This window comes from Panthera onca, chromosome A3 (genome assembly GCF_046562875.1).
Source record: "Panthera onca isolate mPanOnc1 chromosome A3, mPanOnc1 haplotype 2, whole genome shotgun sequence".
NCBI classification, from domain to species: domain Eukaryota; kingdom Metazoa; phylum Chordata; class Mammalia; order Carnivora; family Felidae; genus Panthera; species Panthera onca.
Window position 1 is genome coordinate 39,831,655 of NC_138341.1, and position 24,938 is coordinate 39,856,592.

Below are 24,938 nucleotides of genomic sequence, written 5' to 3' on the forward strand. Positions count from 1 at the left end.
CCACACTGGAGAAGCACTGGGTGGGTAGCAAGCCCTCCTGCCTTACCTGCCTTATGGACCTACTGATGCTGGTCCTTGGGGAGCTCTTCAGTGCAGGGGAGTGAAAGGCAGGCAGCAGTCCCGGCTGCTGGGGCTGGATATGGGAGCCAGGGCCAAGCAATGGCAGCTAGCCTCTCGCGCACGCGGCTGCAACTTCCTCCTCCCAGAAAACTATCAGGAAGCTCCCTGGTCAGGAGCTGCTGTAGCACAGAGCCTGGGCCATCGGAGCCTTGCCCAGCTGCCCTTTCCACCGTCCGCTGCCCTGCTCTCCTTGCAGGTGCATCATCAAGCACTTGGAGGGGCTGGTCGTCCAGTATGATCTGACAGTCCGCGACAGTGACGGCAGCGTGGTACAGTTCCTGTATGGGGAGGACGGCCTGGACATCCCCAAGACACAGTTCCTGCAGCCCAAGCAGTTCCCCTTCCTCGCCAGCAACTATGAGGTAGTTGGCCTGACCAGACCTGGTGCCTGGAGGTGGTGGGGCCCGCAGCTGCATGTGGGCCTTGCACCCTGAGCTTTGCCATGCAGTGAGGTGGCTGTTGAAAAGCAGAGTGGGAAAAGGTTTATAAAGCACCGGTCGATGCCTTAAAACATTTGACATTTTCATAGCCCCTCAGGGGACTTTCATCACATGAGATAGCAGAAACACACGTGCACCTCTGGAACAACAGCTACCATCTGGGGGCATTTGCCACGTGCTGGGCCCTAAGCTAAAGTGCACTGTGGGCAGCATGTGCTTTTATCCTCACCACAACCTGGGGAAGTAGGTATTCTTGTCCGTTTTACAGCCGAGACCATGAGTATCGGAGCTGAAGTGACTAGCTGCTGTGTGGCAGGGCCAGTGTCTGGACCCAGGCGTGTCTGACACACAGGCTGGTGATCTTCATACCATGCCTTGCCACTCCCAAGAATGACCATCACCATTAACTGAGTAGTCACCTATTTTGCAGTCCGATACTGAAACCACCGGGACCTGCACATGGTCATGCAGCAGATGGCAGTGTTGAAGGTTGCACTCCGGTGCCAGCTCCTTTCTCTTCTGGTGCCTGTCCCACAGCTTTGGCTATCACTTTCTCTCCTCCTTTCTCCCTAGAAACTCCCCTGGGTTCTGCAGGGGCTCTGAACATGCTGGGATGTACCCTGTTATCCCTGCAGCTCCTGAACCACCAGCTCCCAAGTCCAGGATACACAGTGAGGGCCCTGTTTAGCAGCGGGTGCTCAGCACCTATGAGAGGCGTTGTGAAGCCTCCACACGTCTTGGGCCTGTGAAGTTGTATGACCTGGCCCTGTGTCATGCCCTTATCTCTTTGGTCTTATGTCTGTAGTTTGTTTGTCTGTCTGTTTAGGTGATAATGAAATCGAAACATCTCCATGAAGTTTTATCCAGAGCAGATCCCCAAAAAGCTCTCCGCCACTTCAGAGCCATCAAAAAATGGCAAAGCAGGCATCCCAACACCATGCTGAGAAATGGCGCCTTCTTGAATTACTCACAGAAGATTCAGGCAGCCGTGAAAGCCTTGAACCTTGAGGGTGGGAACCAGAATGGCCGCAGCCCTGGGACTCACCAGGTGACTTGGGGGGGGTGACTGTGTCCCCGGTGCCTGGAGCATATAGGCCTCAGGGATTGAAGAAATGGGTTGTTTTCTTAATAGAAGGTATAATTGTGTAATATGGCTTTCTTCACTGTTAGGAAACAAATGGCCCTCAAATAGGAACTGAAGGAGGGTACTCTTCACAAGGGTGTGGGCCGGGTTTGGGGAAACCGATTGGGGCTGGTAACTTGGGTGCTCACCACCCCAGGTGGGCAGGAACAGGGACAGTAGCCACCAGGAGTGGAGAGGGTAGCTGTGGGAAGGCATGGCCTACTCAGAGGCCCCTTAGAGAGGGTGGGGGATAAATGCCCAGCATTGGTCTCCTCCCACATTCCCCTCTGCTGCTGGAGCCTCCCATTAGGCAAACACAGCTGGGAGCCAGGAGGCAGGGGAACACTTTGAAGCAGTTGCTGTGGGGTAGCTTTGGGGCATCAAGTGTGTGAAAGCCTGGAAGAGGGACAGCCGTGTCCTGGTTTGCCCTAGGATGGTCCTGGCTTTGCCTTTCAACCTAGCGTTATTAATGATAGTTCCCCATTCTATTCTAAAAACATTCCGGTTTGGACAGTAACTTTCCTGGTCACCCTGCCTGTGTTCCAGTGGGCTGGGATGAAGACCTCGGAGAGTCATGGTCGGGCTCGTGCATGCCAGGATGGATTCTGTTTTATCCCTGTCCTAAATGTTGGGGTGGATTTCTCATTGTCGTCTGGTTCTGTCTCCTTCCCCTACTCTCATTTGGAGCCAGTGCCTTTGATCCTCCTTACCCCACTGGATGTCCCAGGAAAGACAGGCCCATTCCTCGTTTCCCCCCACGTGGCTGAAGCCTTTCCTTCCTTTCAGATATTGAGAATGTGGGGTGAGTTAGATGAGCAGAGTCGAAGGAAATACCAGAAGAAGGCGGCTCCTTGTCCAGACCCCAGTCTGTCCGTCTGGCGCCCAGACATCTACTTTGCATCAGTGTCGGAAACATTTGAAAAAAAGGTGGATGACTATAGTCTCGAGTGGGCATCTCAAGCAGAGAAGAGTTATGAGAAATCAGAGCTTTCTCTTGACAGGTAATGGCATTGATTTGTCACAGGGCACGTGCAGAGGGAGAGTCTACGTCTCGGGCCCCTTCCTTACCTACTCTGGAAGGGAGGGCAGCCTCCTGAGTTCGAGCCTCCAGGAGGAGGGAGGGAAGTAAAATAGAAAGGACACCTTGCAGGCCCAGAGGGCTCCAAGACAGGCAAGGGCAAATAGGCAGAAATGGACACCCCTGCCTGGCCCAGGACAGAGAAAAATGCTCTCCTGGGTGGAAGCTTGCAGAAATGACTCTCTCTTGAGTTTGGTGTGGTGGCCATGGCTAATTGAGAGTCAGGGAATCTGCTCGCCATTCAGCGGCTTCTAACTCTGACCCAAGGCAAATCATTCTCTGCCCTGTGACCCTATGGCTCAGCCTTTCATGAGGGGTTGGATCTGATTTACTCTAATACTCCTTTGAGCCTTGGATTCTGAAGTCTTAAGAAAGAAGGAGCATGTGCACTCCTCAGCTTAGACTCGTTCACCAATAAATAAATAAATAGACAAACAAACCAACCCTGTGGTCTAGGCAGGTGGGAAGCTAGGCAGGTACCAGCACCGAGCCACATCAGGTTACAACATCAGAAGCACCCCCAGGGAGGCCTGCTGCAAGGTTGGTATTGGAGCGGTTGTCAGGGGATCCTTTGCACTCAGCTCGCCGAGCCTGGCCGGCAAAGCTGGAAGACCTCCAAGGTGTAGGCCCTGGCCTGGCTGCTTGGGGAGACTAGCCGAGTCCAGGAGTGTGGCTGCAGACGGAAGTTGGGAATCGGTAAAGGCAAATGAGCAAAGGCAAATGCATGAGTGGAGGAACCAGAGGGGAGAAGCAGGGCTCTCTCTCTGCCCTTTAATGTGACTTCTCTAGTCAGGCCTCAGAGAGGCCCGGTCAGAATAAATTATGCTGGGTTATCACAGCTGCCTGCAGGGCTTTCCCTGAAAGAGTGAGACCCTAATGCCCTTGTCCCCTTCACCCTTCTCCCTGCAGCTCAGGACACTGGCTCTGTACCTTCAGAAGGATGGGCAGTGCCGTATTGGGAGTGGGGAGAGATGAACCCTGGGCGGGGGGGGTGGGGGCATCATTTGGGTTTGTAGGACCAAGATGGGGAGGTGATTCTGCCTCAGTGGCATTCACAGGGGACCTGTTAGCAGGCATTAAGCTCTGGGTGAATCTCTAAAGTTCTGGAGGTATTTGAAGGTTCTTTTCTGTCAGGAAGACTGATAGGTACTCAGACCTCACTGGTTTGAAGTAACTGGGAGAGACGACATGGCGGGTTAGAGGGAAGTCTCATTTTTAAAAGGAACTTGCTTTGAAATGTAGTGTTACTACTTTTTCTGCGTTCACATGTACGTCCAGTTAGTCTTCCTGTGTCAAGCCCCTTCCTGGTTCCATGTGCTGGGGAAATACAGTGTCCCTATGACTGTTCTAAAAGGAAGAATGGTTAATACATCACAAAACTGTATAGCGTGCGCACTTCCCATGTGGCCTGGAGTCGTTTGCACCGAATAAGATAGCAACCCCCCCCTTCTTCCCCCACCCCATACAGCCATAATAGTTCAGTGAACCCCTTCCTAGTTCATACAGTGGGGTGGGGAGAAAAGAATGGAAGGAAAACGTGAAGAGCGAGCTCAGAAATACTCACTGCTTTGGGACTCACGGTAACTGGTGCAGAGTGGGAACTTGGTGTTCTCGGAGCAAACACGAACGGTCCAAGCATGGATGTCTAGCACTTCAGCCACCCAGCTGAGATCTGTACTGCATAATTTAGGACATCCCAGGGTCACTAGCAGGATTTGAAGGATTAGGAGGATCATTTGCCTAGGGAAAACAAGCCCAGAAAGAGGGAGAGCTAATACTCCATGCACCCTGGCTTTGGGTGGTGTTGACAGCTCCTAACAGACAGACAGGTGGTGTCTGTGCTCCTAGCCGTGCCCCCCTCTCTACCCCATTCCAGGCTGAGGACCCTGCTGCAGCTCAAGTGGCAGCGCTCACTATGTGATCCGGGTGAGGCCGTGGGCCTACTGGCTGCCCAGAGCATTGGGGAGCCCTCCACACAGATGACCCTGAACACTTTCCACTTTGCTGGCAGAGGCGAGATGAATGTCACTCTGGGCATTCCGAGGTACGGGGCTACATGGGTGCATAGCGTGGGATCTTTCCTAAGCCCACTCCTGGGGAGGAAGTCATTCAGTGGGGGGCGAGGGGGGGGGACGTCTTATCCAAAATGGTGATTAGAGTTGGACTTTCTGGAGCCCAACTGGTTTCTATGGTTGGATCAGTGCCCAAGCTTCTTGGAATCTCTCTTTATCCCTCTGCCAACTCCTGCATCCGTGACCTGGGACACTTGTGAAGCTACACTCCTGGGGTCGGGACTCAGGAGCAGAGGTTGTTAACAAGCCACATGCACTTGGCTGCCTAACTCTGGGGGCACCAATCACCTAGAATGTGACCCACAGTGGCCCTTCTGGTACATGTACACATCTATAGGGTAATGGCCACTGGACAAGAGGAAAGAGTGGGAGACTCACTTGCATTGAATGCCTGACCTTGACACTTTTTAGCAGAGAGACTGGGGTTCCTCAACTTCCCTAACCTCAGGATCCTCGACCTGTAGAAGGGCGGAGGCCAGGGCCCACCATGCAGTTGGACCATGTGGGCTGACAACTCAGGGGCAAGGCCAGGAGCATCATGGTGCCTGCATCCAGTAGGAGCACTATAGGTGATAACTTTATCATCCTTGCATCTCTCATTTGTTCCATAAGCTCTTAGTAAGCGCCCACTGTATGTAAGGCACAGGTGATAGGAAACAAGAATAATACTAGCCTGTCCTTGAGGAGCCCGTGCTCCTATGGAGAAAATTGATAGGAGGGTCACTTGCTGTCACTCACTGGGCCAGAGCTAGGACTTTCTGATCCAGCATACTTCCTTGCAATATCCCAAGGCTTCTCAGATCCCAGAAGAGCCGTAATATCTTGATAAGAAAGGCCTCGCAAAAATAGGGAATCTGGGTACCTCTTACGATTAGATGTGCCCATGTTCTGTGACAGGTTGAGGGAGATTCTCATGGTGGCCAGTGCCAACATCAAGACGCCCATGATGAGCGTGCCCGTGTTCAACACCAAGAAAGCACTGAAGAGAGTGAAAAGCCTGAAGAAGCAGCTCACCAGAGTGTGCTTAGGGGAGGTAATGGTCTCTTGGACCTGGCTAAGAGTGGGTGGAGGCATTTTCCTGCATCTTCCATCTCTGAAGAACAGATTTGCTGACCATTGAGATCCTGGGTTCAGACTCCCATGAATGAGGGAGAAGCTTTCTCTGCCAGGTGCTGAGCAGGGAGGGATGAACCAGTAAGCTTTAGAAGTAATCCATCAGTTTATAGCTTTTTCGCATGCCTTAAAAATAAAAATGCTTTCTGCAGTAACTTACTAGCCCCGCTGGAGTCTGCTCCCTGCAGCCTTGGGCCATCCTCTGGAGGTGACCCACCAGCTGTTGGTACTTGTCCCCCGAAGATTCACACTGGCAGAACTCAGTGGGGTTCCTTTGGGGTTTGGGCCTGTGGTCCCTCCCCCTCTCCCCCTAAACCCTTGGATTTCCCAAAACCATGACTGTCATGCACAGTCCCCTGGGACTCAGGCAAGTTGGGTTCTCTCTGTCCCTCTGGTTCAAGGTGTTGGAGAAAATTGATGTCCAGGAATCCTTCTGTATTGGAGAAAAACGGGACAAGTTTCAGGTGTATCAGTTGCGGTTTCAGTTCCTGCCACGTGCACATTACCAGCAGGAGAAGTGCCTAAGACCTGAGGACATCCTGCACTTCATGGAAACGAGGTTAGCACTCAGGCCGCATTTGTTGTTTGACTTTGTCATTGCCCTTGAGTGCTCCAGGCTGTAGGACTCCTGGAGATTGGCTGCATTTCTCTAAATGGATCCTTCAAGGGCAATGTTTGGGAAAACAGCAGGCCCTGTAGCCTAATTTGGAAACCTCACTGCTAATCTGGCCTGTGGGTGTGATTGCATTAACCACGCACCAGTCCGTGAAAACTTGCCTTCTCTCTGGTTGATGAGTCTTGTCGTCTTGGGTTTGGAGGCTTTAAGACGTGGAAGTATAGGTACCGGAAGGAGGAGGGAGCCCCATCACAGGGTACCACTGTAAGGTCAGACTAGCACATGGTGTTGGTTTTTGACATGATGTTCCAGGCAGCATAATGTTGTTCCTAATACATTTCTAGTCTGTGTAATAATGAGCAGTATACTGATAGCATGCTGCTTTTAAACCCCAATTCTAAGCTGGGGTTACCTGCAGCTTCTTACAGAGAAATTCTGGTTCCCTTCTGGTAGGGAGAATGAACATTCTTTTTTTCTCAAGTGCAAGTTAGTGCCGGACACTTGAAAAGCACAGGCTACCACACTGAGTACACATTGGGGCTGGGGTAGGCCAGGAAGAGCCAGCGAAGCACTTTTGGCTCACCAGCGAACCCTAGATCATGCCGTGCAAACTCAAATGGTTGCAGGGCCCAGCAGGAAACGGGCCAGTGAAGAAGGCCGGGAGGTCTCTGGCAGGCTGGAGAGTACAGAACCTGCCTCAGGACAGGCATGTGGGCCACAGTGGCCCGATCTCCTAATTCAAAAAAAACAGAAAGCCTCTTTCCCTGTTTTTTTTCTGTCTTTGGCTGTTTAGTTGCTTGTTGATGCTTTTATAAATAAGCCTGTTAGTTTTTAAATATCAGCAACTAATTCATACATTTTCAAAAGCTTGGTGACGCCCAAATAGATCCCATCTGTCAGCAGGATTTGGTCACAGACCACCAACCACTGCCTCTAATCTAGACCAGTTCTCAGATCTTCCCGGAGCCTCCCCAAAATGGAGAATCAATGGGGCAGAGTGGAGGCAGAGTTCACTGCTTTCAGTCATCCCACCAACCTTTACTGAGCAACGCCCACACTGGATGTAGTGTGGCCAGGAGAGAGCGGCTGTTCTGCCACTGGCCCTCTTCTCTCTGACCTGAAGATGTGAGCTGGCCTCAGGCCAGCCCTCTAAACATGTGGTGTTCAGGACAGTGGGTATCGTGGTACATGGGCTTGGATGTGAAGTCATCCCCTTGGAAAGGGGCCACCACTGGGCAAATCCTGCCCCAATTTACATGAGCCCGGATGAAATTGTTGCAATTTACATGAGCCCGGGTGAAGTTGTCACAATTTACATGAGCCTGAGTGAAGTTGTCGCTGGCTGGGCCTTGGGGAATACGTGCATCACCATCCACGTGGGTGGAGAAGGTTCCTTTTACCAGGCAGACCCAGTGCTCTCAAGACGCTGGGCCATGTCACAAGAGATGTGTCTCCAGCCTGCCGGCTCATTAATTAACAGGGAGGAACAGAACTCCCAAGTGTGCCGCATGTTTGTGCTGGCCAGGCAGCCCTTTTCTGAGAAATGGGAATTAGGATCACATGGCCTCTTGAGACTTGTCAAGAGCAGGCGAAGCTGGATAGTGTGCCCTGTTTCTATTCACCTAGGGCTTTGCCTGCTGAGCAGGTAGGTCAGCATGAGGCATGTACCAGGCTGTGCTTAGAGTTCTTTCTACTTCTGTTATCTTGGAGAATTGAAAAATTCATCACCTTTAAACAATTTTTTTCTTGATGAGGGCCAGCCCTGGCTTCTTACCAGTAGCCAAGTACTTTTTCAGCTCCTAGTTTGTATTTTGCTTGTGCACTTGAAAAGCTGTGATAAACAAAGCCATGTGCAGTAGCTCTTTGTGGAGCTACTCTGACTCGAGCACATTGGGCCAAAAATAAGAGAAGGAGTAATGTGTGAACTGGGGTGTGGTTTGGACAGGGCTTGACAGGCTTGGGCAGCGTAGCAAGCACAATAAGACCTCTTACGGACCACGAGGCAATGTGAGTGTGTGCTCTCAAAGAGTGACACCCCCGCCCCTGCAGGAAACCTTTCTCCTTCCTTTCTCCCTTCCCTCCCCCACCTCCTCCATCTCTGTTTCTCTCTCTTCTCCCCTACCCTCCCTCCCATCCCATCTCTTCTCCCAACTACTGGCTCGTGAGACTATTTGACAATAGATTGGAGAAGAGAAAGACACAGAGGCATTTGTCTAGATGGCAGTGTGTAAGCATTGAAGGTTCTGTAAATATTTTTACTGACACCTGTCACTTTGGATGTTTGTATGAGCTATCTGGGCGGTCGGCCGGGGGCGGTGAAGTCACAAGAGCACCAAGCGTGGAGTCGGGTGGAAGTTCTGGCCTCCTGTCCCCAGCCATGAAACGACCAAGCTAGAGTGTGCAATTACAGCTTCTGGGAGTCAGACTTTGCAAGCAGCAGGTGGCGGAGCAGTTGCCAGGCACTCCTGGAAACAGCCAAGGGTCATATTCTCTGTTTGCAATTATTTATGTGGGATGGGCGGTGTCTCTGCAGCCTACCCATCCTGTTCCCTTTTGGTTGCCACATTCTGACAAATAGCAAAACCTTCACAGGACAGTCATTGTGCGCCTTCAGTTCCCTAGATCGTGGCAAAATCACAGAGGGGCAAACTTGTTTGCACCCACAGGAGAACTCTGGCGTATTGGTAACATGTCTACCACTTGTCAGGGTGCATTCAGCTTTCTCGATTTCTCACCTGTTCTCCCGCAGTCTTGTCCACTGGAAGAGGCAATTTAGGCAGAAGGGATGCCCAGCAAGCGGGGATTAAGGAAGGTCTCCGTGGGGACTTTCATCTGCACTTAGACCCAGCCTTGAGGGGTGGATGCAACTCCAGCAAGTAGCAAAGGGGTTGGAGAAATTGCTGGCAGAGCGAGCGCAGAGGATGCACCAGGGTGGGTGGGAGCAGATGGGTAGTTGGGGTTGGGGCCAATTATGGAGGACTGGAGGGAGGAGCCTCGGAGGGGCGACATGGCCGCAAAGCCACTGGTCTAGAGAGTCTGAGGAGTCAGAGCAGCAGCCCTGAAGCAGCGGGAGGCGACGAGCAGTGGTCATAGCTCTTTCCACACCCGCATCCCATCTCATTTCCTCTTCTCTCTGCAGTGGGCTCAGGTCGCAGCGGACATGTCCCACCATGCAGACGAGATCAAGGCCTTCCTCCTGGGTCTCTGGCTGGATCCAGATTTGAACCAGAGCCTGGCATTCCAGAAACTTCTCTTTTGCCCCCTCTTCTCAGTTAGATTATATCTTCTCAAGTCAAGCCTGGCCTTCCCTCATCAGGCCCTGGTCCCCATCCCCAGCACCTGGCAACCAGGTTCTTCCCTGGATTAGTGGGTGAGGAGCCTTTTTTCTGCCAAGGGCAGATACCTCAGCAAAACCATAAACTTTGAAAAGTTAAAAAAAAAAAAAAAAAAGGAGGGAGAACAATAGTCTTTTGCTCTTAATAAGAAAAATAGTAAAGGGGCACCTGGGTGACTCAGTTGGTTAAGCGTCCAACTTCAGCTCAGGTCATGATCTCACAGTTTGTGAGTTCGAGCCCCACATCAGGCTGTGTGCTGACAGCTCGGAACCTGGAGCCTGCTTTGGGTTGTGTCTCCCTTTCTCTGTTCCTCCCCTGCTCACACTCTCACTCTCTCTCAAAAATAAATAAAGATTAAAAAAAAAAAGTTAAAAAAAAAAGAAGAATAGTAAATATTTGCCTGCTTGTTAAGACCACACTCCTGTATTTTCACCCTTGCTTTGCTCCCAGGGCACATGATACGCACATTATAGGTGCTGAGACAGTACAGGATGCTGGCTGGCTGGCTGAGGGACCTGATCCTTAATATAATTAAAAGCAGTCCATTTTGGCATGCTGTTCTGGCCTGAAGAAGAAGAAAGGCAAGAAGGAGATAATGTGAAAAAAAGAGCAGGGTTGGGGGAGGGAGGGGTGCAGGGAGGCAGGGCAAGGCCTTAAGGGAGCTTAAAAATAGAAAACTCAGGAGGAAGAGGCAAAGGGCCAAGAAAGGCCCCCAGGCTCTGCTTCAAGTTGATTCTTTTAAATTGGTCTGGTTCCAACTTGTCAACATGATTTATTGCCACAAAGTAAGTTATCAGTGCCTTTAAAACTGATGAACTCTTGCACATCTTAGTTCTTCCATCAAATTGTTGGGGCTCATACCCCAAGGAGACAGGAGCTGTCAGGCCTGCGCTGCACCACTTTCTGGAGATGCTGCAGGGGCAGGCAGAGGATGGTCCTAGTCCTGGCCTGGACTCCCCTCCTGCCGGAGAGTCTGCTGTCCTTGTCAGACTCTGGCCACAGCAGCGCTAGCAACTTTGACTCACGGAACACCCGCTCTGCCAGGCCTCATGACAGTTATTGGACAGGGGGTTGATTCTAATCCTTAAAACAAGACTGCACAATGCATATTCATACCCACATTTTACAGATAAGGGAGTTAAGGCTCCAGAGACTGTCATGCTTAAAGTCACGCACCTGAGGAGTGGCAGGACATGTGTGCAGACAGGCCTGGTGGGCTGTGGAGCAGTGCTCTGTCTGTGCCCTTTAGAAACCGCAAGAGGGGGATAGGAGATGCTGTACCTCTGTCTCATGTGTAAATCCCCGACGCCCCCTTAGATGGCTGTGAGATCCTTGGGCAGAACATCCTACACCCGCAAGGAGGGGAGAGTAGAGATGCTCGTATTGAATGGGGCTGTGTGGCTTTCTTCTCATTTTAGATTCTTTAAAATTCTGATGGAATCCATCAGAAAGAAGAACAATAAAGCCTCAGCTTTCAGAAGCGTAAACACTCGGAGAGCTACCCAGCGGGATCTAGACAACACTGGGGACTCAGAGAGGAACCGGGTGAGTGAGTCCCCCAGGGGCCCCTCTAGGACCAGCACAGGGAGGGTCCCAGGCCGAGAAGCCCATAGGGTGGCTGTTGGCTTAGTCTTCTCCCCTGGAAAGGCTCTGGGGTTGTTTTCAGCACTCCTCAAGCCTCTTCCTGGATTTGGCCCATATCTCCCTGTACCTCTCCATTTACCTGCTGTGCCGATAGGGTCACGGGGGTGCTGCCAGACAGCAAGTCTGGCTGGCACTGGGTGAAGGCACATGATCATCTATCTGTCTCCTCTCAAGGACCACTCTGTGAGTGATTTTTATCCTGAGGACAGGCTGAAAGTATTGGTACCTGCTGGGCTTTGGAATTCTTTTTCTGGTTTCATGTTGCTCTGCCTTTGACTTCCCTGGGCCAGATGAACCGAGGCCCACAGAGCACTGGCAGGAATTAGAAGAGGCATTTTGAAGCAGAAAAGTTGGGCTGCTGTTATAAAAAAAGGAAGGAGTCAGGGAAAAGCTACTAGGGGCAAAATAGTCCAGGAATGGTGATAACCTCATCTGCAAGGAGACCCAGGGATAGTGTGGGGACAGGTCCCCTACTGTCATCTGAGCCAACAGCAGCTTGTAGGGCTATATAGCAATAGCTATGCCAATGCAGCCAGCCTGTGGGGGCGCTGGCGGCAGAGGGTCGCAGTAAAGACTTAGTACGGCCTTAAGGTAGACCAGAGAGAATGCTAGGTCTCTGGCCCGGGAAGTCTACCAGTTGGCTAACTCAAGCACAGATGGGTATAGGTGGTCTTTGAAAGGTTACTCCGTTTATCCTTAAGTCACCCAGAAGAAGACTATAAGAAACTAGGAGCCAGGGTCAGTAGAGAAAGATACAAATATTTGGTTTTTAAAATGCTTAATAGCCCACCAAGATAATCCTTTCTCTTCATCTCCATCTAGAACAAAAACATTTGGAACAATATTTTATACCATTTTCTTTTAATGACTTGGAAAGCCTGGTCCCTTTTCTGAAATTTTTTCTTTCTTTCTTTCTTTCTTTTTTTTTTTAATTTTTTTTTTAATGTTTTTATTTATTTTTGAGAGAGAGAGAGAGCATACAGGGAAAGGGCAGAGAAGGAGACACAGAATCTGAAGCAGGCTCCAAGCTCTGAGCTGTCAGCACAGAGCCCGACGTGGGGCTTGAACTCACAAACCGTGAGATCATGACCTGAGCTGAAGTCGGAAGCTCAACTGACTGAGCCACCCAGGCACCCCCCTTTTCTGAAATTTTTTTAAATGCAAGGTTTTGCAGGTGGTACATGTGACAATGAAGCTTGAAGAGAAGGAGACAGTGAGTGCAGGGCTGTCCCAGAGCAGGGACTGGATGGACAGGGTGGCCAGGTGGAAGGGTAGGTAGGTAGATGGGTGGTTGGGAGGGTGCCAGGTGGAGGTATAATGAATGGATGCATAGATAGGCAGGTGGGTAGCTGGGTGGGTGAGTGAGCTGAAAAGGAGGATGGGTGGGTAGATAGATGGATTCACCAAGCACTCGGTTTTGGAGCCAGTCTTTTTTCCTCCTTGTCCCCAAACCACAGGGAGAGCAGGAGGGTGATGAGGAAGAGGAGGGGCACATTGTGGATGCTGAAGCCGAGGAGGGAGATGCTGATGCCTCTGATGCCAAGCGCAAGAAGAAACAAGAGGAGGAGGTGAGGGGACTGGCCAAGGTGAAGGGGCTATGGTCACATCCATCCTGTGTCACACCTGCAGGATTATTGCTCACCACATATGGCCACACCTTTGCTATCCTGCTGGAACCCATTAGGAACCCTGGGACAAGTCTGGCCTGCCCAGCACACTTGTCGATGAAGAAGATGAAGTTCACAGGGCAGGATTGGGCAGGGGCCATCCCAGGACTGTCCTTCGGCTCTGGATGGAATCAGATTCAGGGACCCAGAGGCTTTTGCAAGGAGCTGAAGTCAGGCTGCCTCTTGTTTTTTACAGTGAAAATACACCAAAACCAGTCTTGCCGTGACTGCTGCTGGGACAAAGGGCAGATTAGAGGGGCTGAGGAAATTGACGGGCAAGAGAGAGCCCAAGGAGGGTGGAAGAGTGTTGGGAGTTGGGACTGAGAGGCCGCCATTCCCAGGGGAAGGGCCAACGGGAGAGAGGAGGAGGCAGCCCGGGGCAGGCCTGGTGGGCCTCTACAGGGGTGCTTGTTCTGCAGGCACAATCCAGACAGATGGGAGGGAGGGGCCAGGTGACACAGACTGCACTCTATCCCCTGCCAGGTCGATTATGAGAGCGAGGAGGAGGAGGTTGGGGAGGAGAACGACGACGAGGACGTGCAGGAGGAAGGGCATGGCCCCGGGGAAGGTGCCAAGAAGGCCCAGGAGCAGGATGAAGAGGTGGGCTCAGGCCCCGAGGAGGACTCGGCCCCTGCCGCCCCCCTCACACAGCCCCGGAAATCCACCCGCGTCAGGGAGCCCCAGGGAGCCGAGGCCGTGGAGCGCCGTGCGCAGGCCGTGCGCAAGTCCCACCCGTTCATAGAGGACTACCAGTACGACACCGAGGAGAGCTTGTGGTGCCAGGTCAGTGCCCGCTGCCCAGCTCCTCCCCACACGGGCCGGGTGGCGTGCGGGGCCTGTGGCAGTCGGTTGCAATCTCCTTATGATCTCAGATCCCTTAAAGAATCTGGTGACCACCGTGGCCCCACTGCCTCAAATCACTGCCCCACACATTTGACTCAAACCCCTAGCGGGCCAGTACTTTCGGACTCGTCAAGAACAGTGTGTGTCTGCGGGTCTGATGGGCCAGGCCCTGGAGTGGAGGCACTTCTAAGCATCCCCCCATTCCGTCTTCAGTCCTACCGAGTGGACGGATGTCACAGTTGCAGAGGCAAGCAGGAGCACGCCGCTTCCCCACCCCCGTGGCCTGTGGTCTGCAACGGCAGGGTGCACCGTTCCCTCCAAGGCTGGGTGGTCAGGAGGCCTACACTCCCACACATGGGCTGACGTTTTTGACCTTCACTTTGACCCAGTCCAGTGGCTCCCAAACGGCAATGTAGATAAGAGTCATTGAGCAGGTTACACACGAAGTGATGAGTGTGACACTTTATGGTGATCGAAAGGCTATCAAGGGCACTGTTGAGCAGACACGATTTTTACCAGCATCTGTGAAGGTGTCACTCCACTGCTGTCACCTTCGCCTGGGTGACTGGAGATGGCTGCTCTGTGTGGTCGGTTAAGGCACCCAGTGTTCGCCTGTGCAGACCCACCCAGCCTGCCCCAGCAGGACCGCCTGTCCCCAGCCAAGGTGTTTACTACACAGGCTTTGAAGGCCTCACCCAGGGAGCCAGTTGGGGGCCCTCTGCCTCCTTCTCGGGGCCGGAGGCAGCCCCTTCCCTGATGCAACCCTCCTTCCTCTTACAGGTGACAGTGAAGCTCCCTCTGATGAAGATCAACTTTGACATGAGCTCCCTGGTAGTGTCCTTGGCCCAGGGCGCTGTCGTCTACGCGACAAAGGGCATCACGAGGTGCCTCCTGAATGAAACCACCAATAAGAAGAACGAGAAGGAGCTTGTCTTAAACACAGAAGGAATCAACTTGCCAGAGCTGTTCAAGTATGCCGAGGTGTGCGCCCTCCCCAGGTTGTCTGCTGGCCGGGACAAGGTCCTCACACTGACTCAGGGGCTGGCCACAGGGAGGCGAGGCTCCAACCATGTTACCCGGGGCCTCTTCTTGGGATGCACTGTGCATATTAGCCTAGTTAAGACTTCCGGTAACTTTATCTCACCCACACTTTCTTGGAGTAGTTTGGCTAGAATTTTTTTTTCCTTGAAATTAATATGTCTCCAAAGTAGATTTGTAAGATGTAGTTTGTGGAGTCGCTGGCCTGAGAGCTGCTCATTTTATCTGGGGAAGGTGGCCCTGGGAGCGGAGGTGGCTCAGACCAGCCTGCCGGTGCCTGGTGCTGGCAAACACGCCTGTGTGCTGTGCCCCACCTGCTCCACCAGCACGTCTGTCATCCTTCTGGGCTGTTTCTTCATTCTTCTGCTTCATTGTGTGTCCGAGAACCTTCTGAGGTGCTCTCAACCCCTGGGCACAAGTGTTTCCCCAAAGAATACTGAGGTGTCGGGACCCCTATAGCCCACCACCCTCCCCAGTGTGCACCCAGCTCACAAATCTCTCCCTACCTGGAACACTTCTCCCACAGCAGCTGCCTTGGAGAGGCCCCTGCCTCCTGGAGCCTTTCACTGGGTGCCTCCCCAAGACAGGGCAGGGTGGGCTCGTACCTCCTGAGAGCCAGCCACCAACAGGGCAGACTCTGTCATGCCTGGGAGGGTTGTTTAAACAAGGCCAAAGTCTCCACCATCTCCTGTGAGGACGAGCTGCCATAGTGCAGAGCCACCTTGGGCCCCTGACGAGCTGGGCCCCCGTGGAGCTGCCCTGTCGCTGCCCCATGTGCCCTGGAGACAAGTTTAAGTGTCACTGCTGGAGAACGTCCCTCGCCTACCAAGGGAAGCCTCCATCCTAGGAGGCAAGTCTATCTGTTAAATAAACAAATAAGAAAATAGCTTCTTCTGGCCAACCTGCACCTCTGCTTACACTCTGTCCTTTTGCTACTCCTGGGCCACCTTTCAATCACTTCGTCATCGGCTCTGCTTGACTGCCAGACAAGGAGCGAGCTCGGCCAGTGTGGGTCTTGCCTGCAGAAGGGAGCAGAAAGCCAGGCCCCCGCACTCAGTCTCTACCCCCTTTCTAGGTTCTGGACTTAAGCCGCCTCTATTCCAACGACATCCACGCCATGGCCAACACGTATGGCATCGAGGCCGCGCTGCGGGTGATTGAGAAGGAAATCAAGGACGTGTTTGCTGTGTATGGTAAGAGGAGCCACGGACAACACTCAGAAGATCCCAGCATGTCGGGCCTGCTCTGTAGGAGACCAACACATGGGTGCAGTGAGCATGTGGCCTGTGGGAGACCCCGAGAGTGACCAGGGAGGACAGGTTTCAGTACTGTCATTGGGGCCGCTCTACCTGTTTCTCCTCTGGCCTCTGAGGAAACTCCTGTCTGATGAATGGACCCCAGCCTGCCTGCCTTCGGGGTTTTAGGTCCCAAGTGAAATAGTGCTGTGAGGTTCTCATGTCCTGCAAGTCTGGAGTCTGTTTCCTGGGCTACTGGACAGACGTGGAGAGTGGGCTGGACTGATTGTGGTCTGGGATGGGGATGGGGGGCTGAGTGAGTAGATGACCAAGCTTGAAATGGAGCCCTGGGGTCTACATCTGAGCCTATGTGCTGGCTCGTGTCAGGTGATGCTGCTGCAACTGTCCTCTTGTCATTGTGTAATCTTTCCTGATGTTACTGCCAATGTGACAGGCATTGAGGTTGATCCCCGCCATCTCTCCCTGGTTGCCGACTATATGTGCTTCGAGGGCGTGTACAAGCCATTGAATCGCTTTGGGATCCGGTCAAACTCCTCCCCTCTGCAGCAAATGACATTTGAAACCAGCTTCCAGTTTCTGAAGCAGGCCACCATGATGGGTCAGTGCATGGGCAGGTGCCCTTGGTCTTCCCTCTCCTAAATCTGCTCTGGGCAAAAAGGCTTGCTCCCTGGGCACCTTTCCACATGCCTCCCACACAAGTGAGATGTTGGAATCTCACTGAGGAAGCAACTGGGGAGGGTGGGCAGCAGATGGGGATGCTGCCTCTGCCTTTTGAAGGAAAGGGAGAAGGCTCTGCCTCTCTTTCTGTAAGAAGTGCTCCCTCACGTAACCTCATCAGCTTCCAGAACTCGGCTTCCTGCTGGCCTCTGAGGTGGCTCATCTGCCCAGCCTCCATGTTGATCGCCCCCCACCCCCAGACCCCTTATATCACCCCCAGCTTCCCTCTCAACCACCTAACAAGATGTCTTGTGTCTTCCAGGATCGCATGATGACCTGAGGTCCCCTTCAGCCTGCATCGTGGTTGGGAAAGTTGTCAGAGGTGGGACAGGCCTATTCGAGCTCAAGCAGCCCCTGAGATAGTAGCCACTGCAGCACCATCTGCCCGGCCTACAGGATGGCCCAGAGGACCCAGGTGAGGGCCTGGCCTGCCCTTCACTTGAGAGGCCTGGGAGAACAGAGTCCAAGGTGGTTCAAAGTGACCATGTAGGGCACAGCAGAGATGTAGGGGGTGCAAAAAGCAGCTGGCCTCCGCTCGACCAGCTTCACCTGGAAAGTGGCAGCCTTCCTTGTCCTTGCCCTTCCCCATCTCACACCATGAATAAGGTTCACCGAGTCCCCTCAATCCTTCCGAGGTGGCCCGGCCTTCCCCTGCGTGGCATCTCCAGAGCAGGGAGGTGAAGTCCTGTTGCTGGGAGCTCACCTAACTGCAGGCAGGACTTCTGAGGGCTCTGGAGGACCAGGAACTGGGAGCCTGCCACCCTATGGCCTGCCCCTCCCAGCTGCACCGGTTCCTAGGGGTACGGTTCCCGTAGAGTGTCCACCCAAGACCTTTTGCCTGGGCCAAACCCACACCTCTGCCCACCCAACTTCTGTACCCGGGGCAGGGCCCCAACAGCTCAGCCCCACACGTAGAGCCCCAAGTCACCAGCCAAGCTGTTTGGACAAGTTGCCTGGCTTAGCTTTCCTGGCTCTGCTCTCGGCCCATCGTTAAGGCCTGCATCCCTCTCTGCGGGCTCTGCTTCATCTGGGCCGTCCAGCCTCCCCTGACCTCTGGCACCACAGCAAGGGGCCCTGGCATGAACAGAAAAGTCAGAGGACTTGTACAAAGGCTTTGTAAATCCAGAGGCTATTTCTATTTTTGTCTAATGTTATTCCAACTCAGGCTGAGTAATAAACATCACTGGAACTAGCTATTGGGAGGGGAAAAAATTAAAAAGACTTGTTTTGGTTTTTTTTTCCCTTGGTTTGTGGTTTCTACATTTGTGATTTGAGAGCCCAGGACTGGGATTTCTCAGCACAGTCACATCTTGGTCCCTTCTGTTCTTGTCAGAGGATGTGGGGGAGAGCTCAGCCCCTGCACCCTTCCACTCTGACCCCAGCCAGCCCCTGCTCTGTCCCCCTTTCCGGATTCAGCTTCTGGCCCTGCAACCAGAAGAGTGGAAGCCAGTGAGAAGGACCTTTGTGTGGCAGGTGGGAAAGGAGGCCTTGCTCGGGGAGCATGACCATGCCGCCCCTTCAGACACGTGACAGGCCCACCCTTTGCCTCCTGCGCCCACACTAGGGAAAATGGCAGAAGCAGTTTACTAGGGCTTGGGTACAGAGGAATAAGCACAGCTTCTGAGGGACACAGGAAAAACGGCCACAGTGGAATCCTGTGCCACAGGTTACGGCATGTGTTCTTGGCATTGTGGGTCAATTCACTACTTGGTGATTTCCACTCATACTAGAATTGTGGGAGAGGGTCCTCAGGGCTCAAGATAACCCGTTGGACAAATGAGCACATGTTGCATGGCCCCACGGCTCAGCTTAAGCCGGTAGGTTCCGTGGCTCAGCCCCACCCAGGTGCTGAAGGTACAAAAGTGAAGGAGCAAGCCCAGAATATAGACAGGGCATAGACCATGCACACTGAAGTTAGACTCTTGGCTTGTGTTGGGAGGTGAGGTGATGGCCCCCTGCCCTTCCTGCCCCATCCATCCATCCAATTCCTGGACACCTGTGTTTTCTATGTGTTTCTTTCCCAGGATACACCTGCTTTGTAAGCAGACATTCCAGAGTTTGCACATCATGGTGGGCCAGGAATCCTCTGGCTCCCCTTATGGCATCACACACTCACTGGTTCTGTTAGAAGCCTCCTTGCGGGGGGCTCCGTTGCTGTTTAAGATGGCATATTCTTTTGGGCTGGAGGAGAGAGGGCGCAAATGAGCAAGGGGCAGAGAGAGAGAGAATTATGTGTCTGAGTCAGGAAGAAAACGTGTGGGTGAAGCACCTAATCCCATTCCCAGCCTGGATCTTAACTGTCCTTTCTCTCCATGGTCCTCGTCCCAAAATATATGTACAAAACATAGGTAGGCTCCTTCCAGGCCTCACTGGTCCCTGTCAGGGCTCTTCCAGCCCGTAACTCTGATAAACCACTCCGAGAAAGGTTGTCTCCTTCATGTGCGCCCCTCCCAGACAAGGCTCTGTGTTGTTTTGTTTTAATCTGGGAAAAATAACATAAAATTCACCCTCTTAACCATGTTTAAGCATGTAATTCAATGGCATTAAGGAGTTAACATTGTTAAGTTACCAGGACCATCCTCCATCCACACAGGGCTTCCCTCTTGCAAAACTGAAACTCTGTCACCATTAAACATGAACTCCCTATTCCTTTGGTGACCACTTGCCCCTCACAGCCACCATTCTGTTTGCTGTCGTGTTTGACTACTACCTCATATAAGTGCATGATACAGTATTTGCCCTTTTGTGGTTGGCTTATTTGACTTACCATAATGTCATCAGTGTTGTAGCACGTGTCAGAATTTCCTTCCTTTTCAAGGCTGAATGACAATACTCCACTGTATGTATATTTTGTTTATCCGTTCATCCGTCAGCGGACACTTAGATTGCTTCTACCTTTTGGCTCTTGTAAATAATGCTGCTATGAACATAGATGTACATGTCTCCTAGAGTTCCTGCTTCTAGTTTGAGGGTTTAGACCCAGAAGTGGAATTGTTGGATCAGATGGCAGTTCTGTTTTTAAGGTTTTAAGAAGCTGCCGTCCCATTTTCCACAGCATCTCTACCATTCTACATTCCCACCAACAGCTCACAAGGGTTCTGACTTCTCCACAGCCCTGTTGATGTTTGTTCTTTCCTCTTTTGTTATATATGGTAGTTGTTGTGAACTGATTTAGTCAGATGTTGCAGGACGCCTGGGTGCCTCAGTATGTTAGGTGTCCAACTCTTGATTTTGGCTCAGGTCATGATCTCACAGTCATGGCATCCAGCCCTGCATAGGGCTCTGCACTCAGCATGCAGCATGCTTAGGATTCTCTCTCTCCCTCTTCCTCTGCCCCTCCCCTGCCTGTGCATGTGTATGTGTGCACGCGCTCTCTAAATCAATGGATCTGATGTTGGGGCCCTTAGGTGGTCTGCATCTACACAGACTTAGGTTAACACTTAAGTCTTTCTCCATTTCTTGCCAGTCTTAAAATTTTAGTTTACGATTAAATGGGGGCTGTACGAGTCTAGAAAATACTCCTGAAATAGAAAAGACCGGTCCTTCAGGCCAGTTAGGTAACAAGTTGTCCTCCAGACTTCTGAGTGGGACAGGGTGGGTAAGGCAGTCACCGCTTGTGCTTGAGGTCACACAGTTCAGGTGATGGAATTGATGGGCCTTCCACAAGGTCTCCCAGCCCTGGGGCAGTTTTCTCTCCCCTGCTCTGTTTACACAGGGTTCTTCAATCACAACCACCAGAATAGCTGTAGTCAAAAATTTTTAATTTCTACACCATCGAGTACGCCTTTTTGCCAGGGTCCATTTAGAGCAGAGGTTCTCAATTCTGCACATTCAGACCATGTGGGAAGCTTTTTTCTTCTTCTTCTTCTTCTTCTTCCAATATTTTACTTAAATTCAAGTTAGCCAACAGATAGTGTAGTATCAGGAGTAGAACACCTGGGAAGCTTTGTAAAAACTAATTCCAGGGCACCCTGTCAGAGATTCTGGTTTAATGAGTCCCAGAGGGTGGCCTGCATATTGAAAGATCTCCAGGAGAGTCCTCTGCAGCAGGTTGAGAACAACTGACTTAGAATAAGCCCTATATTGTGCAAGTCACAGTCATTCACTTTCTGTGTCATGACTTCTCAAGGAGTGAATCACTGATACCAGGTTTCACTACTTAGATCTTAAGATCTAATTCCTGCCCTCAAAAAGTAGGAGTGTGAGTGTGTGTGTGTGTGTGTGTGTGTGTGTGTGTGTGAGAGAGAGAGAGAGAGAGAAAGAGAGATAAAGCTGTCATGGAGCCATGGTAGATGTCTGCAACGATAAAATGGAGGCCAAAGGTGCCTCACTCTGCTCTACCTGTGGTTCAGCACAGAAAAGGCATGATGTTTCTAGGCAGAAAGCAAGAGGCCCACAGCTCCCTCCCAGCCCAGCATATTAGGGAGGCTGCTTATTCAACTTAGAAGTTCCTGCCCACAGTGCACCTACAGGGGCAGGAAGAGGGGACACTTGCCCAGCAAGTATTTCCTAGAAGAAACTCTGTGAGAAGTTGCCACGTAGAAGTCAAGGCCTTCAGTGAGGACTGTACCCCAAGCTCTAAGCAGCGCACCCTCCTCACTCCATGATGGTAATCGGGGAGCTCCATTCAGTTCAGGATGCCATATAGCTCTGGTTTGTTCCCAGGCCTGGTGAAAGGCCAGAACCCTGTGACGGAACAGGGCTGAGCTCCTCAGCTCATGCTGGCTGCTCAGGTGATTCCACTTGAGCAAGTCTAGGCATGAAGGCCTGGAAGACATGTGCCAACATAAATATCCTGACCATGCCCTTCCTTTTCCTCCCCAAGCCTAGATATAGATAGTCTTGTTATCTGCATTAAATACTTTCTCCCCAAAATGAAATCAACAGGATACTGTAGGCCCAGAGTTTAGTGCAGAACCCACACTGTGGTTAAGCAGGTTGGCTACAGGCCACACTGGGCCATGCTCACCCCTAGATTTTAGTTCGGGCAGCTGGGGCATCTTCTGAGGTACATAGATTGAAAGGGGGACTAACAAGAAGACTTACACCCATGACCGTGTCTCCACGGTACTGAAGGGACAGCAGTAACAAAGTTACCAGAAGTCGGGAGCGTGCACAGAGAGCCCTGGGCTTCTGCATAGCATCTCCAGCCCTGTTACAGGTGTGGACATCTCCCTCACCTTCAAGAACTAAGAACCCCAATCTATGGCCTAAATAAAAGTAGAAGTAAATTTTGAAGAGTTTGAGAAAACATTGTGAGGGCCCGACCTAGTATGCATTACCAGAAGGACTCTCGGAACCTCGCCGGCACCAGTTACAAAGGACTTCTGTGATGTTATCTCCTCTAATTTCCTGCGGTGGGTGTCCCTTTGGCCCCATTTCATGGTTGAAGAAGTAGACCTAGAGAACGTGAAAGCGATGCCCCAGAGCCAGATCCAGTCTTGATGAAGCTCCCGGGACTGATGTCCTTCTTGGAGCTGTGCCTTTGCACAGTGCACCTCCTGGCATTTTCATCAGGTTCTGATGGCACGGGGTAGCAAGTCTTAGATTCCATTGATCAGGTAGGTTAGTGACCTCCCTGAAAATAGAAATGGGGCCCCTGAGAAATGAGACCCAGGTTAGGGAGGGGAGGGAAAGGTCCACACAAGTCTGGTGGATGAGCCCATGGGAAGGTGGACTGCAGGGTTCACCAGGGATCACGGGTGGGACACATGGACTTTGGAGCATTCAAAGGGGCAAATTTAACGGCTTGGCCATCTAAGGGCTGAGGGCTGGCTGCTCCCAATGCCCACAGGACTTCTGCCCCTACTCACTGGGCTTCCCAGCCTGCTTTCCAGTCCTGCCTCTGAAGGCCTAGCCTGGGTAAGCGCCTTGGGGTCGAGCTCGTGGGCCTGGCACAGCACTATAACAGCTGCCTGTCCCAGTGTCCTGCTGCCTGGGGACCACCCGACCCCAGGGGAAGGCTGTCTGGGCTTTGCACAATGCCCTGAGCTCTTACAGAGCCTGGAAGGTCGCCCTGGCCCCTCGCCTGGAACACGGTATTTTCCCTCTGCTGGCGATCTGACTCACTCTGACTCCTCCACATCCGGTCACACCACAGCCTGGGGCCCTCAGCAGCCAACAGCCATCTGGTCAGCCCAACCCAGACTCTGCACTCTAATATTAAATGTTGGACCAGGAAGGAAGGAAACGAGAAAGGGAGGGAAGAGGCTGGGAAGGGTGGAGGGACTTATGTGTCCATGGTCCTCCAAATGAGCAGCTTTTTCTCTTCCATTTTCTAGAGCAGTCCCAGACCAACAGTATCAGCATCCCCGAGAACTTGTAGAGATGCAGATTCTTGGACCCCACCCTAGACTTCCTGAATCAGAATCTTGGGGTGTGTTAATGAGCCCTCTGGGGCTTCTCCGACCTGCCCCAGTTTGAGAACCACTGCCCTGGAACTGTCGCCAGGGAGCGTATTGCCTCTGCTGTCCTCTTTTTAGCTATCTCAGCCGTAGGGCTCTCCTGACCTTATTGAAACAGCCCCAGAGGCCCCTCTGCCTTCCCAGACACCACTCCTGCAGTGCCCCTGTTTGACCCAGCACTAGGGGAGCCTGGAGGGCAGCCCGGACAAGGGTGGTGGGTCTAGAGCAGGCTGTGGGCCCTCTCTGTCTCTCACGTTCTTGTGTTCCTTGGAACCTCCCGACAATCTGCAAGGTAGGCAAGAGAATACCACTGCCTTGGTTTGATGGATGAGGGAAAGGGAGTCTCAGAGGGGCTGGTGGCTGTTTTCCCTCCAGAGCATCCCGACTCCCAACTTGGGGGCAAGATCACTTCTATGCCTGCAAGACAGTTAAATAACAAGGCAGCCTTCCTGTGCCTGGGTGGTGTGGTAGTAGGGGGCTCTCCCACCCGTGGGGGTGCAGTGAGTGGGCTGAGGTTGCCTGGTGAGGCTTGGCATCCTCTACGGTGCTGGTGTGTTGCATTTTCTCTGGACCCCAACAAAGCCTGCCAGCACCTCTGACCCATATAGAGTCCTTTATGTTAAAAATTCCTCTGGATCCAACTGCCCCACTTCTGGGTACATAAAAGAATTCAAAAGCAGGGACTTGGAGATATTTGCACACCCATATGTATAGCAGCATTTGTCACGATACCCCAAAAAAAGGTGGAAACAACCCAAACATCCATCAGCAGGTGAACGGATAAAAATGGGGTACCTACATAAAATGGAATATTATTCAGCCATATAAAGGAATAAGGTTTCAATAGTACTGCCACAAGGTGAACAGTGTAGCACTATGCTAAGTGAGATAAGCTGTACACACAAGAACAAGTTCTTAAAGTCCTCAAATTCATAGAGACAAAGTAGAATGGTGGTTGGTTGCCAGGGGCTAGGATGGACGTTAGTGCTCAATGGGCACAATTTCAACTTTGCAAGATTAAAAAGTTCTGCAGATGGACAGTGGCGGTCATTGCACGACAATGGGAATGTACTTAATGCCACTGAACTGTAGACTTACAAATGGTTAACATGGTAAGTTTTATGTATATTTTACCATAATAAAAATTACAATCTGATCCCTCCTCAAAAAACAGAAACAAAATCCTTGAGGTGGCTGGGTGGTTCAGCTGGTTGAGTGTCTGACACTTGATTTCAGCTCAGGTTCATGATACCAGGGTCGTGGGATCGAGCCCCACATCGAGCTCTACACTGGGTATGGAGCCTGCTTGGGATTCTCTCTCTCACTTCACCCCCCCCCCCGGCTTCTCTCTCTCTCTCTCTCTCTCTCTCTCTCTCTCTCTCTCAAATAAAAGAAAAAGTTTTTTAAAAATCTTCTAGGGGTGCCTGGGTGGTTCAGTTGGTTAAGCGTCCGACTTCAGCTCAGGTCATGGT

General features: G+C 52.0%; 1 protein-coding gene across 1 annotated transcript in view; it reads left to right on the top strand.

Annotated features, from left to right (window-relative positions):
- POLR1A (RNA polymerase I subunit A) overlaps window positions 1-24,833 on the top strand; it is an 80,762-nt gene extending 55,929 nt beyond the window's left edge. The window contains exons 22-34 of the mRNA XM_060655895.3: window positions 317-482; window positions 1,387-1,608; window positions 2,470-2,684; window positions 4,638-4,805; window positions 5,731-5,866; window positions 6,348-6,505; window positions 11,316-11,442; window positions 12,999-13,109; window positions 13,692-13,991; window positions 14,832-15,032; window positions 16,165-16,282; window positions 16,779-16,943; window positions 17,325-24,833. Of these exons, the coding sequence (XP_060511878.2) occupies window positions 317-482; window positions 1,387-1,608; window positions 2,470-2,684; window positions 4,638-4,805; window positions 5,731-5,866; window positions 6,348-6,505; window positions 11,316-11,442; window positions 12,999-13,109; window positions 13,692-13,991; window positions 14,832-15,032; window positions 16,165-16,282; window positions 16,779-16,943; window positions 17,325-17,425 (2,188 nt within the window). The 3' untranslated portion in view covers window positions 17,426-24,833. The remainder of the gene's footprint in view (window positions 1-316; window positions 483-1,386; window positions 1,609-2,469; window positions 2,685-4,637; window positions 4,806-5,730; window positions 5,867-6,347; window positions 6,506-11,315; window positions 11,443-12,998; window positions 13,110-13,691; window positions 13,992-14,831; window positions 15,033-16,164; window positions 16,283-16,778; window positions 16,944-17,324) is intronic.
- The last annotated feature ends 105 nt before the right edge of the window (window positions 24,834-24,938 follow it).